The sequence below is a fragment of the Excalfactoria chinensis genome, chromosome 3 (assembly GCF_039878825.1).
Source record: "Excalfactoria chinensis isolate bCotChi1 chromosome 3, bCotChi1.hap2, whole genome shotgun sequence".
Taxonomy (NCBI): domain Eukaryota; kingdom Metazoa; phylum Chordata; class Aves; order Galliformes; family Phasianidae; genus Excalfactoria; species Excalfactoria chinensis.
The window spans coordinates 71,020,085-71,035,556 of NC_092827.1; the positions used below are offsets into that span (position 1 = coordinate 71,020,085).

The window sequence follows — 15,472 nt, forward strand, 5'->3', positions numbered from 1 at the left end:
CAGTACTTGTCACAGTTGTTATGACACAGCAGTGGTTGGCTTTTCCGTAGCAACTGTCTTTATTATAAAGAACTTCTAAAAGTCAGTTAAATATTAACCAACAGTTAATGTGGGAATGTGACTGGTCATGTTTTCCATAGGTTGTCATCTTTTCTTGTCTGATTTTTTAAGTGATCAGCTTGAAAGTTGAAAGCGGCTATTAATTTGAGAGAAGAGATGGCAAGTCTTTGCATTGATGTTATTTTGCTGCATACTGTAGGCTATTAAGCAGGGCTTTGTTTATGCCAACTCCCTTATATCAGTTATGTAACATACCAATTTTGAACTGCTGTGGACAGAGTAACTGAAAACTGACATAGCTGAATTATTCTGAAGACAATATGAAATGATCAGAAAAAGAAAAAAGACAAAGGAATGCCCAGCATCCTCCTGGTCAGTACCCAACAATTAAATAGGATTCACATTACAGAACGGGTTTTACAGGCTATTCTCTTGATTATGGCAGATCTGTCTTTATCTGATAAGCATTCATCCAACCTGAGTTGTTGTTTTGTTTTTGTATTTTTAGCTGCAAATGAAATCTAAGCTTTTAGAAAACCATGTGTGAGTCCATCACAGACCAGGGACTTGCTGAGTCAGTAGTTCCACAGTGACAGAACTTAACGTTTGCTGTCCCCCTCCTTTCCGAGTCCCACAAAACCAGTCACATTTAAGAGAGATTGGATCTGTCTGACTGAGTGCCTCTGCTGTCTACCCTGGGAGACTCACCTCGCTCCTTGATTGTTTTTGCAAGAAGGAGTTCATTGGATTACCGCATAAAAGCTTCTAGTATGCTTCAGCTGCAAGGCAGGAAGAGGCTGAGAGAGCCAACTAAGCTGGAACACAGAAGCTCAGCTGGGTGCTGGGCAGTGAAGCTACAAGCAAAGTAAAAACACTGGCCAAGAGACAAGAAGAAATGAGAGTGGGGTGCTGGTGGACGTGGCTCCCTGAGCACGTTTTGAGTCAAATGACTAACTGTGGTCTGAGCACTCCTGTTTCTCTCAATATCCAAATAAAATTTGGTGGCCCTGCTAGGCAGGGGGGTTGGAACTACATGATCCTTGAGGTCCCTCCCAACCCGGGTCATTCTGTGATCCATGACAGACATCTCTTCTGATGAAGAAGGCTCGCTTTGCAGTTTAAGAAATCCCTTTCCTAGCTAAAGTATTCCTTTGTGATTTTTGTTGTTGCTGTTGTTTTTTATTGTGTTTTTTCTTTTTTTTTTTTCAACAATCTTTTCTCTGGGTTGGAAAAACAACAAGACACTACTCTACACTTTGAAGTGCACAACACTCATTCAAGAGCTGATAGCCAGGGTTCAAACTCCTCCATGTCTTCACAGATGTATTTACTTCTATGCGTAGGTTGGTGCCTATTACATAAAGATTCACCTACATTTTAAGCAAAACCACTGAGGTCAAGATGCTTCTCTTAATGTAAATGCCAGCATTTCAGCCAGTCGTGGAACTCTGGTTGCTTTCTTGTCATTTAAACCAAAAAAGCCAGTGGCAGGGTAGTAGGTAGTAGGCAGATTAGTAGAGGAGTATGTAGGGGAAGAGCAACTGGGCTTCCCCAGGCTGTCAGGGCAATCCATTTACCTGTGTCTCATATGGTCAGAAGGAAGGTGGAAAACAGACTGATTAAAAAGTAGCTGGACACAAAGTGTTGAAGCAAAGCCTGTACGTCTGAATGCCATATAACCCTAGAGTAGCTTTATTATTTAATCTATAATTTAATAGTAGACCTATAAAATAATTACATTATACTTAAAGCATTTCTTCATTTTTTTTGTTTTCATTTATAAAACAAGAATTAAATACAGTTTTAACCATTACAAGCTCAACTCAGTTTTTACATAAACACAGCTCCTAGAAGGAACTTCAAGCTGCAGCATAGTCATATTGCAAACTGGTGAAAACCCCAGGCAGGGCACAGCTTAAAGATAAAGATTCTTGCACATTATTCCTAACTGAAGTTACCATGGTGCTTTTTTTGCTCTCTCATCCAAAATGACTGACTTTCAGTTTGTTTCTTCCAAGTGGAGACTGAGATCACTGGAGTCACAATGGATTTGTTTTCTCCACTTTACCCCCCACCCACACTGACGCTATCAAGACTGGAATGAACACTGCCAATCTAGGGGTTGGCATGACGTTGGTAGTGTAGCAATGCCAGCTTCTGAAAAACAACTGTGAGGGGTCTCACTCTGTGTTTCTGAAAAATCACAGAAGAAAACACATAACTGTTCACGTAATAGGGCTAACACACCTGACCAACCTCATCCTGCCCGTGCCAATCCCCATAAACCGCTTGGTGAGCTCTTGTGGAGCTCAGTCCCAAAAGCTTCTTAGAGCAGCCAGTCTCACATAATGTGGCACTGAACTCTTGGCTGGCCAGAGTCCTAAACACATTAACCCCTTGAAGTGGCTGCACGTAAGCAATCTTGAAGGAAAGGGTTTCCACAGCAAGCTGTTATCAGCAGATGCAGATCCTGAACCCTAAGACATGCATCAGGGAGTCAACTTGTCATTGTTAATTAGCAAGCTTCAGACGACTGAGCATGCATGGGCTTCAGTCTGGGGGAAGGGGCTGATTTGTTTTTAGACATCTTATGATCTTAATGCAGCTGGTACTAATACAGATCAGAACTGGAACAAACAAGATACACAGGACATGTTAAACTCCACCAAGCAAATAACAACACAGTATGATCAGCGTGAACTGCAAAGTGTTCACCACCATGGATTATGTAGAACTCAAACACTCGGTGGGCCACCAGTGCCACAGTGATTAGCGCTGACTTTTTCCCTGCTCACACAACTGTGACCCATTCCCACAGAACTGACTGATGGGTTTGTCCTTTAACATCAACACTTTTTCCTGGTTTCCAATCATGGGAGAGATTTCACTTCCAGCACCTGATGACGCTGAACAATAAGGCAGCTTTTGCGACAGTGCTTTTATACTTTAAGTGAAACACTACTAGTGTTCTCAGCTCCTCTCCAATTACCTTCCACCTTCTCCAGTAGGTGCAGGCATAAATATAAGGTAATAAATGGATGTTGTCCTTCTCGGAGTAAGAAACAGGCACAAATCTAACACATTAATGTACCAAAAGCCCAGTTAAAATGCAACCATTTTAAGCCAGGCAGCTGACCTAGCAAGCAAGTCTCTTACTCACCACATTTTAATCTCCGACATATTCTGTCACAAGAAAAATATACATGGCTAGGTCTATAATACTTTAAGCAGCTGTTTACTATAGCTAAGTTACAAAACAAACACTGCTGCAGAGACCACATGTTCGGTATATTCCAGCCACAACAGCTTAAGAATCCTTCTTCAGTCTGCTGATGTGATCACAGCAGCTGACCTGATGTTTCACCCTCTCCCCTTCACCTCTTATCTGCAGTTCAAACCACAAGCTTGGAACAGTTTGTCATTGCACAACGAGAGGTGTCTCAAGAAGCTGAGCCTCATCAGAGAGTCTCTTTTTGTATGTTACTCTTCGTAGTTCTCCCTAGTCTGTCTCGCCCAGATTTGGGCAGAACCCAGCATATCGTGGTGACAGCAGCGAGCTCCGGAACAGCCTAGCGAGAAGGCATCTCATCTGGTGGAGGGGGCTGGAGTATTGGGCAGACGGCTTTACTCCACACAGTGGAAACATTTAATGCTGCATTCAGCCAACTGGTCACTTAGATGCACAGTCTCAACTTCAGGAGCCTGCTCCACCCCGTAAGATTCAACTGTCAGATGATACCGGACATAAAATGAACCTGATGGTGAAGTGCATAACACAGTCCATTATAAAGCTTTATTCCAGTAGGCACATGACAAGGAGCCTTTCCTTGCTGGAGAGATGCCTCCCAAAGTAAACAGGGAAAAAACAACAAACAACAAACCAAGAAAACAGGCAGTCTGCCCAACAGAGAGGAGATGCAGAGGGAAGTTTGTTGGGGACAACAGGACGACAGCAAGCAGCAGTCACACGACTGTTCTCACATCTTGCCCGAGTTGTTCAGATTCACAGACATGCACCGACACTGCTTCACCTTCTGAATTTTCTTGAGTCGGAATGGTGGGTCCAGCTCTGGGCACTCCAGCTGGACAGTCGAGGAGGTCACCTTGTGTGGCTTGCAGAAAGCGCAGGACTGGAAAGACTCCTCCTCCTTCTTCACATGCCGCGGTATGTAGAAGGAGTTGCACTGCCCATAGCAGAAGCGGTTGATAATGGTGCGGCTTATGCAGCCTTCCTCACTGACAGTCTGTCGCAAGGGCTGCGTCTTGCACCAGTCGCTCTTGAGATACTTCCTCTCAGTGACCACGAGGGCCTCCTGGCTGGAGGCCAGCACCTCCTTGTTCAGCTGCTGCCTCCGCTCCGAGTTGTTGCTGCTGCTGTCCTTGTAGGGGGACGGGATCGCTCCCGCCGGGCGGTTCTTCCTGCTGTCTGCTACTCTAGCCAATGCTGCCATCAAAAAGACGGATACGGCGAATTTCCAAATCATCCTGCAATGGCAATACAAGTAGCTGTTAGAAGAGATGCGTTTTCAAACCACAAAGTGTTGAAACCGTACTGCCTTTGTAATCCCACCACTTTTCCTAAGAGATTAGTTATATTCTAGGGTGAGCATTTATCACACAGAGGTCAGGCCCTGTTGAAATGCCCCTCTCCTCTTTCCCCCATAGGGAAGCTGATCCTTTGATCACTGAACCACTGACTCTACAGAAGCTTCAGCCAGAAAGGTTTCCTTCGTCTCTGTGAAATCCTGGGCCAAACAGCTGGGCAAATTCCTGGCTTGGAAAGCCTCAGCAGACTCCTGCCAACACAGTGACAGCTCATTTGTGGAGACTGGGGAGAGGGAAGAGAATAGTACGTTACACAAGGTGAACTCCCATTTGCCTCTTCAGATCTAAAGTCCCTACCTAGACCAGTTCCACGCAGAGGAGTGAGAGTGTCCAAAGGTGTATTTCTATCATTTTGTATTGCTTCTGGTGCTTCTGAGGGACTAATGGCACACACAGCCCTTCATACATTGTTTTTGTGGGAGGCTGAAAACTTGATAGATTTATTCTTCCAACAGGAGGAAACGCTTAAATACAACACAGGGGACTGCAAGGTTTCCTAGGCAAATAGCTTAGAAGGTTTGTAAACGGGAGAGAGTTCAGTACTTACTTTAGATGTCGAGGAATGGGTTAGAGCATAAGCCAGTTGCTAAGTTAAAATAAGTAGCCAACTGGCAAAAGTATTTTTTCCAATACTTGAATATTAGAATTTCTTGTTCTGTGGAGCATATCTATCTTAGCAGCTCCTGGATCTTCATCAACAACTTGTTGAATCAGTTCAGTAATGCGTCTAAATGTGCGTGCATAACATCAGAGTAGAAGTAGCGAATTTCCTCATCAAGCCAACCTTCACAACTCATTTGATAGTTTACTTAATTTTGTTGTCCTAGGGAAGGGAGAGCAGAATATCTCCAGAGTGCCAGAAGTGGGTGCAGAAGCCCAGAAGTAGGCACAGTTCAACTCTTTATAAAAGTGCTCTACTTACCTTTGTTCTGAAAGGACAGTATTTATGGAACAGTATGCAGATGAAAGGGCCATCCCTCTTTTTCCCAGTACAGTTTCAAATCCTTCCAAGTAGTGCTTTTTTTTTTTTTTTTTTTTTTTTTTCCCCTTTAGAATGATGCCAAGAAAACAAATACTATCACACCAATAAATATAGATATATCTAAAACTGTAGACATTTGAGATTTTGCATTAAGTCCTATCATGAAAACACAGCATTTTCCAAATAAAGACACCAACAGATCAAAAATGAGTCTGAGTGGAAGATGCTCTGATGCAAACATCAAATATCATCAGACTGCATGCTTGAAAAGAAAGCAAGTGTTTCTAAAACCCAAATAAGCAAATTTGCCTGTAAGTTTGCTCACTGACATCCATGGTAGCCATGGGTTCTTTAAATCAGTGGCCTATTTTTGCACTGCTTAGCATTCAGCATGCAAGTCAAGAGCGCTTGTCCAGATCCTTCAAATGAATCAAGACTAGACTTGGATTTCATCACAGTTATTGTCGCCAAGACCATTGGATGTCAACCACCATAACCAGGCCAAACTCTAATTGGGTAATTAGTTTCACTTGAACGCAGCGTTCCATGTTTCCTCCCAAACTGTTCTCATGTTATTCTGCATTGATGGCTGCTTTTCAGTAGTAGATAAAAAAACATATGCCCACTGTTGTGTGTCTTAGATAGAGAAGGGAGGGAATAAAACAGGAGTTATGAGCCTACATCCTCTAGAAAAAGACAGAGATGCCTTATACCAGCACTCCTCAGACAATCTCTTCTACTTCTTTTCTATATGCAGGGACACAAAGTAAATGCTCCAGCTCTACTGTCCTGCAGGAAAGAAGTTCAGTCCTTTTCAAGCAGGGATATCACCTTTCCAGTTTCTTACCCTGACATGGAAGAGAAAGGTATAAATCCAGAGATACATCAAAAAGAGAGATGCACACTTTCCCCTGTTGTATTAGGTGTCAGTGAGCTCTCGATTAAGCTAACATTCCCCCACCCCTTTCTTAGCGAAACTCAGTCTTACCACACCCACACTTTCTCATCACAAAATGCAAGTTAAAAGACAACGTCCTTTTCACATCAAGGATGGGTTTGAGTAGGAATCCTATAAAGGAATTCTGTAGAGCTGACAGAGCTAGCAACTGGAAGCTTATAATGCAGAAAAATATTATAGTAGCTTTATAATTTCTGAAATAGTTTTATGTAGGCATGGGGAGCCATTCAACAGAATAAATAGGATTTATTCGCTAAGTCTATGTTTATAACTAATAAAGCATTATTAATCAAAGCCACTATTGTACAGTTTTAAACCAAACTCTGCAGTAAACATTAGCAAGAACTTTTACAGACACCCAGGATCGCAACGCCTATTTCTGTCATTGATCTCTATCAAATCTGAACCTTCTGATAAGTACAGAGAGTACATCATTACTCTGGTTTACACTAGCTAGTCAAACGTACATCCTCTCAGATCATGGAATTTCTAATCACAGAGCTGCCTCTTACTAACTCCTTCCTAAACCCTGGCACACAAACCCCTATTCAAGACATTAAGGGTGCAAACAAGGTCACCTGATGCCAAGAACACACCATGGTCTACATATGTTTTAGGTAATCACATGCAAAGAAAAGAGAAATTTCAATGTTCTCAGAGAAAGAGAACATTCTGACTCACTCAGCCCAAATGTGCTGAACATCGCCTGTCCACAAACAGAGCAAAAAGAGAAGAAACAAAACTGTTTTTGTTTCTGGCAAGGACAGCGCAGTTATGTCCTTCCTCAATATCAAGAAATTATATAGCAGGTGGTGTTAAGGAGTTGAAAACTGCTAACACTTGTGCAAACGCCAGCCTGGGTCCATCATTCCGGCTGTACTGAGGGGCTTCTCACATCAGAGCTGATGGAAGCTGCTGTGTGATGGTTTGTTTTCAGCTCCTCCAGGAGTTTTTGCCAGCTGCTGCAAGGCCTCTGTTGCCCTCCCCCCACCATTTCCTTTTTTCAGTTTGTGAGCTGGTGCAGAAAATAACTTAATCTTATAGTTGACATGAAAGAGGGCCTAGCTGCATTTACATTTCATATGTTAAGTTTTTATCTCTTTTAGAGAAGGAAATCAGCATTTAGCATGAGTTCACAGACTCCTGAAACCTGTCATGTTGAAGCAGAGCTATAAGGTATCCAGGAGTCTACAAAATCCTTGGCCAAGGAAGCAGGAATGCCAAGACCCAGCTAAGTAATCCAGAGAGGTCAGGGTACGCAGCTAGGAGGGGAAGACCCAGGTCTGCTGTGACTGCCTTCAGCTTTATTTCTTGTTTGTATCCAATTACTGTGTAACATAAAATATCTACTAAGTCAGGCTCCCTCCTGCATACCATCTTTCTGGCCGTATATCTCAATGCATTCTTGAAAATAATCCAGCTCTGGAGCAGGACAGGCAATACTGTAGCCCCAAAAATAGCCTATAGTTTTGCCACTAGGGCACTTCTCTGAGCAATGGCTTTGACATCAGAATTCAAGTGCATCATTTTGGAGAAGTCCACTGACACAGAACTGGGAGCTGTGGTTTGAAAGACAGGAGAGGAAGTAATGACAGCACCCATCCATACCAAGTGAGTGCTTAATCTTTACATGATGAAGAAGAGAGAGGGATGTAAGCAGAACCAGCAACTGTGAGATCCATTTTCTAGTTTAATCATACACCTACTAACCACTAAGCATTATCAGCTTGCCTGGAAGCATCAAGCTCTCTGATGCAGTCATAAATACATTGGATTTAGTAATAAAAACCTATTCTACCATCATCAAAAGTCTGTAAGAGACAAAGGGAAAAAGAACAGAAAGATGAAAACTCCTAATTCAGAGACACTTTAGTTTATGAAAATTAAAATTTATAAGAGAAGAACCTGTCTTGGAAGATTGTGGTTTCTCTTCTACTAGCAGCAAATAGAGGCAGTACTGCCTAAATTAAATCAAGTACAGTTTTGAGGTATGGTACATGCACACACTCATATGATTCCCTGCATCACTCTTTTCCAACCTGCAAACTTCAGAAGCTCAAAAGTTTTCCCTCGGGATCAGCAATTTGCTGACTCTGGGACTCAAAACTATGTTCTACTCCACCATTTAATTTCTTATTACATCTAGTCAAAAAAGAACATGTACAAAACAGCCATATGTTTATTAATGCAAGAACATGGTGTACATGGTCAGTTCTCAGCTTTTAACATGGCACACAAGAAGTGTTCCTGTAAGATAAGGAGGCGGTAACTTTTCAAAGAACTAAAACTCAGCTTTAATGACATACATGGGAAGCAAGAAAATACCAGATTCTCTACCAGGAAGCCAAGAATGCTATGTATTTAATTTATTAATGGCTATGCATGACCCTAATGGTATAACATTCAAATAAAGACAACACAAATTAAGCATCTTTATGCAAGGGAAGCATTTGGTTCTGTCCTCTCCCTTTGAAGTATCCTTTGGAAATTATTGATCCTATGTCTCCAGACAACAGTAATAAATGAACACCGTGCTATGTCTTTCTTTTTGAAGAGGAATGGACTTCCTAGTGATTGATTCCACCATTAACAGATTCTCACAATTAAAATGCTAAGACTGAGACCACTGACTGCAGCAGAACTGGAACCATGTTAAACAACAACAACAAAAACCCAAAAAAACTGGAAAATTCCTTAATTTTAGCAGTTAAGTAAGTTCTACCATGTACAAGCAATCCTTTTAAAGCATCTCTTTTAAACACCACTGCATGCACCACCAAAGGGCATAACTGTTTCAAAACCAATAATTAAAGCTATTACAAAGAGAACTTTGTCCCCCCTCACCCTCTAAGAACCTTCTATAGTAATTTGGGAGAAAACAATTGTATTGCACCACAGACTGGGGAGAAAATATTTTACTTCAGAATTAATAAACTCCTCGCACCCTCACCAGCTTGCTTGGATAGAGATCTTTCCTCCCCTTTATCCCTCCCTCACCCTGCCACCACCACTTCTCTCACAGAAAAGCTCAACATAGCCTATGGGCAATGCCACAAAGGTGTGAAGGAAATAGGAAAGGTCTGCCCACAAACTGAATGCCTCAGGAATTGTTCTATTCTGACCAGGCTCTTGCTCAGCTTCCAAAAGGAGAAGGTGCAGAAGGGTTTCACCGATGCACAGTTGCATTCTTCAGAAGAGGACAGCATTTTCCCCAAGAACTTAGACATTCTTATCAAGACAGTTCCTGCAGATGTTCAACGTAACACAACTGAAAAAAGAGCACATAAGTAGATTAAGCAGAAGTACACAGAACAAAGACAATAGGGGCCTGCTGACGCTGAGATAAAGCTAATTAAAAACAACTCAGGCAATGTTACTAATTTCAGCTCTCACTATGGATTTTCTACAAATAAGAGTTTTATCTTGCATTTTCTCTGATAAAACTGGGAGACGAAAAGGATTCCTGGTGTATGCATTCTAATACAAGAGCAATCAAGGACGCAATCAATTGCTGTTGTCATATTTAGCGACATGTACTGTGTGATATACATGATTTTTAGGATAGTAGCAATTATGAAGAAAATTTGAAGGTTTGTCTACATTTGGCATTAAACCCAACCAGACAGAATCCTATTTTCTTCCTTTAAAGTTTGTCTTCTTTCTTATCTAATTTTCTGCCACCAGAAATCCACTTTTACAACTATGATTTCCTTCTTTCAGGAACTTGGGACAAGCACATTAGAAGCAGGTTTGAATGCAGCTGCTCATTTCATCAGAGTTAAGAGATCACATTACTCTTATGCTTCTCTTTGCACTGACGCCTTGACAGGAAGTATATTGATTTAAAGACGCTATTACCAATATATGGCACTAAGTTCTCCAGAGGCTGAATCTTCCTGATTTTGCAAAGCTTCTAAACCCAGGCTACAATTTTCTTTCTTTCATTTACTTTTCTCTTTTTTTAAGAAATAGCAGTGTTAGTGTTAGATGACTACAGAAAAGTCTATCATTTTTTCAAGCCAGGACAAGGAGTTTATGAGGACAGCCACTAAAAATTTCATTAGCTGAGAGAGCAGCCTTTGGATATTACAGTCAAGATGAGATCTAGAGTTCCAGCAGACTGCAGAGTGTCTAAAAAAAATAGTATTTATGAAATTCGCCCTGTTTTTTGTTGTTGTTTTTTTTTTTTTTAATACATTTTCCAATACTTCCATCTGTGATAAATATCACTACTTACAAATAACATATATACCATAATAATAACAAATTACACTTACTCTTAAAATAAAAACACATTTATAAGAAATGCAATTCCTAAGGCAATCATTCAACCAGCAGAAAATATTGAAGGGAATTAGCTTCTAGTTTTGTTCCAATTTAAGGCTAAATTTTACCCAGCTATTTAATAGCAGCAAAGTTTCAATCCTACCACTGCAACAGCATTACTCAGTTTTACACGTGGAAAAGTAAAACACAGATGAGGAAGAAAAGTGGCAACATATGTAAGAGTAAAATCATCCTATAACACTCAGGCAATGAAGCATTCCCATTTTTAGGGCAATCTGAATACACAGAACTAAGGTGATGATAGAATACTAAAAGGTAACTGGACAAAGGTTTTTTGGAATATTGTTACGATCAAATCTCCTAAATTTTATTGCAATTTTAGCTTCAGGAACTTGTGGTTTTAGAGCGAACCACAGTCAAATGTCTGCCTGGTGAGCACATGTGAATAGTCCCAAGCAGAGTGAGATGTCCTTCTCAGAAGTGTCTGTGTAGTCGTAAGCACTGGCAGCATATGCAACATGAGGGGGGAAAAAAAGGGGAGTGGGAGGAGGGAAAAACCCACAAAATAAAACCAGATTTCTGCTTACTGCCCATGAGGTTGATTTTCTTTCTCCCAACCTCAACCTGGTTTTGGAGAATGCTACACTAAGGGGGTGGGAGGAATAAATAAAACTCCTTGGATACAAGGAGAACAGCTTTTTGGAAAGCACTGAAAGCTAGCCCTCCTATGAATCTAAAAATGTGTCTATTCATGAGTGAACTAGGTTGAAAAGATACTTGCTCTCCTTTTCAGCATTCTTCTTTTCAGCATAAGATAAAGAGCCCCACATAGGCAAGTCATTTCTGTTTGGACATGAACATTTTGTCCAGCACGCAATAATAGCCTACATTTAACTTTATTCTTCTGTGCAGAAGGCAGCTGGTACACTCCCACTTGGCAGTGTTTCATTTGAGAGAAAACAGCAGAATTCTGCCCTTGGGAAACTGAAAGCTAAATAGGAAGAGAAGCGGTGGCTTGAGCAAACATCTTCATCTGTGACCATCCCTCAGCCTGCTGAAAAAGCGAAGAGTCAACACAAGAATGGGGAAAGTTCAGCACTTAAATACAATAGCTCATTTCAGATCTTCCTTGCTGGAGAATCGATGCTACAAAAGACTATTTGCAATGAGTCCATTATATTTTTGTTGTTTGCATTGCAGCAGAACATAGAAATCTCATCCAAGATCAGAGCTTGACTAAGTGGCACAGCTTCAAAATGTTTGTAGTCTAACTTAACTTAGTGAGCAACATATGGCGGGACCAGAATAGAGCACAGAGGGGAAGTGAGTTACCAGAGGTCAGAAATTAACTGGGAACAGTTTCTAATGTATTCTAATCACACTATATGATACCAATACTATTCCTTTTGCTCATCAATACAGATTTGTTATATTTAGATAAGCATTTACTTAAGAAACATTATACATAATTAACATAAACATAAACATTTTAACAAAGAAGATGTTAGAAAGGTTCTATATGAAAGAGTCGAGTGCAGTTTCCATGAATTTTGGTAGATGAGATACAGGGTTAGAAGCTGTAATGCTTTGTATCTTCAAACAGTGCCCTGTTTTCAGAGTACAAAGTTCACTTTCAAGCTCACAATATGGGACAAAACCATTAGTCTTCAATACACATGCATTACTGTACTTGTTCCATTTCCAAAAGAAGGCATCTGGATGAGGTATGTTCTACAAGAAAAAATGAATCCGGTACCTTAAAACACCATAAAAATGCTCATCAGAATGTTTGCTTATCCTAACAGAAAAATGTAATTCCTTCTGCAAATCAATAGGCCATATGTAATCTTGTATATGCAAAACATCACATTAATCAACAGACAAGTAAAATCTACATTTTCTAGATTCACTTATTTGCATTCTGTCAAGCTCTCTATGTAAGATGTCCCCAGTTTCTACATTATGATTCTTAAGTAGTCATGTTCACGTTTGAAAATCTAGAATATTATTTACGGTCTAATATTTACATTGTGAAGTTTAAGGAGCCAATATCTTATTTGTAAAGTTGAAACACACACATGATTCAAGTAAGAACTGTTTTCATCTCAATATACGATAGATAGCCCTTCTATAAGGCGGCATGCAATTTCCCACACACACAAAATTTCAGACATGCATCTCACTACTTTCCATTGCACAGCTTGCAAGAAACACTACAGTTCAATTTTTCATAAAGAAGTTCTCCTTTAAAACAGCTTGAAGAGTTTTCCAATTGCATTTTTTTCTCAGCTTAAATTTGCCTGAAAAAGCCTCAGTTCTGCTGACTAAAACTTATAACAATTCTCAGGACAGAAGACTCAATGGACAAATAAAACAACTAATAAGCCAATCCAGCCCATTAGTCCCAGCCAGACCTATGCCAGGCAAATGTAACTAAGTGCCTTACCAGAATGGTTACTTTCACAGAACAGCATTTTTTCTCCTCATTGATGCTGAATTTAGAGATTTTTTTCTTAATTCTTTGGTTAGTGATCATCATTGAATTACACATCTGACAATTCACCACAATTACAGTTTTTAATCCACTGACCAAATTTCAGACAACTTGGACAACAAGGCAGTTTTGAAGCTTCTATTGCATTACACTGTTTTCTCTGAGGGTGTATAGAAAGGCATGAGAAGTATTTCAGATGAGGGAGGGGCAGACAAGTCAATGATATCACTGTTTGGTACTCAAAGAGGTGTAATTAGGACAGAGGACATTTAAATTTACTATAACAGACTGGCAAATCAAACACAACCATAGAAAATCAGAATCTGTGGGCTATAATGGTCACATGTAATGCAAGATATATTCAAACAAAATGAGTCATGCCCAAGTTTTTACTGCATTCTCCTGCTCAGGGTGTAAGCTGGCCCAACTGTTAAGAAAACCTTGTTTTTGCATCACACACTGACAGATGCCAGGTGAGAATGCATCACTGCTGAAGACCATGTATGGTATTACCATTTGGTCAATCCTGTAATATCTTGGATCCTTTTTGTTCACAGACCTGGGGAGTTATGTTTTCTTGTCTCCCTAAGAACACCAGAATTTGCTTACTTATATTTTGTGGATTAAGTGATGGTCCATCAGCATCCCTGTTTAACTAAACTACTTTTGTTTCAAATGTTTAACTCAGCTGTTAAGCTATTCGCTCAAAGTCTCATATGAGCAAATTCAGGTACAAGGGTGAAGTTCAACCAAAATTTTTGAGTGCTGAGAAGGACAGAAACCATGTGCTCTGATGGCTGTCTGTATGCAAGCCTATAAATTATTATGAAGTTTGTAATTAAAAAACTTCAGCATTATATGGCTTCTTGACTACAGTAGTACACACATCAACTGATGTCTTGGTCCATGTTCCTCAGTACAGAATCATTCTGACCTTTAGTGTCAAGTTATTCTGTAAGTTAACTAAATAAATTCTCATTTATTCAATACAGTTCGACTGATATTTACAAGCTGACAATACTATTTACCAAAGAAACAGCTGTCAGCTGAACAAAATAAAAATCACATCAGCTGATGCTCAACACTTGCTAAAAGTACAAAACATGAAAGGTGCTATAAAGTCAGAAATACAAATAAAATTGTAAATAGATATGCAGCAGTAATTTAAGTATTTAGCAATGTTAAGCTTTTAAATTCCATCTTCTGGATACACTGGGAAACACATAGCACACAGAATGAAAGGACAAACTAAAGCTTATTTGTCATTATTGACAACATGATGTGTTGCTTAACCAGAAGCTGAATTTTCAGTGAAATCTTGCAGGATGACCTGCACTTCAGGAAAGTTTACATTCAAACACTGGAAACTTACTCTATCCCTCCTACTTCACACTGGAGGCAACACATGGCTGTCCCACATCTATGTTCTTGTGGCTTTGATTCATGCACTGCTAAGTGATTCTCCCTCCAACATTGTCCTAAGAATGTAAATATTTGTTCTGTCTGTATTCTGGTTTACAGACTTGGCCCATTATTGAATATGAAGGTTGTAATTCAATCATAGAAGGATCTGTTGCCACGCATAAACTGGGATTTTATATTTTATGACTTAGGCTTAGCAGAGCAGACATCTTGCTACTCACCTCCCCCTTTCCTTGCCCATGACTGAATTATGGTTCTCTAATTGAAGGCTAGTATTATTCTATTTCTCTTCTTCTACTGAGAGGAAGACCAGAGCTATCATTCTGAATACACACCAAGCCACAGGAGCCTGGATGAGATACTTTAATGACAAGTCCTCCTACACAGCACATTTGCAGTCTTTCTGCTAATTAATTTGATTTCCTTTGTCTGGACTAACATAATAACAGTAAGTTATGCTCATTTAAAGGAGGATTGTTAGCCTTTCAGTTCCCTTCAAATGAGTTAGAAAGAAGAGTCAATAGACTGGAATCTGTGGGAGACTGACTTTGTCCTTGATTACACCACTGCTTGTGTTTTCCCTTGACCAACACTTTGCCTCCAGGAGAACCTGAGACAGTCCTATCATCAGAGGAAAGACTATAATCAAAATCAGATATTGTTG

At 40.2% G+C, this 15,472-nt stretch overlaps 1 protein-coding gene across 1 annotated transcript in view; it reads right to left on the reverse strand.

Moving 5' to 3' along the window:
* Window positions 1-1,266: 1,266 nt before the first annotated feature.
* The window catches only part of GREM2 (gremlin 2, DAN family BMP antagonist), a 40,617-nt gene continuing 26,411 nt past the window's right edge, over window positions 1,267-15,472 (reverse strand). The window contains exon 2 of the mRNA XM_072333385.1: window positions 1,267-4,545. Coding sequence (XP_072189486.1) covers window positions 4,038-4,544 — 507 coding nt within the window. The 5' untranslated portion in view covers window position 4,545 and the 3' untranslated portion in view covers window positions 1,267-4,037. The remainder of the gene's footprint in view (window positions 4,546-15,472) is intronic.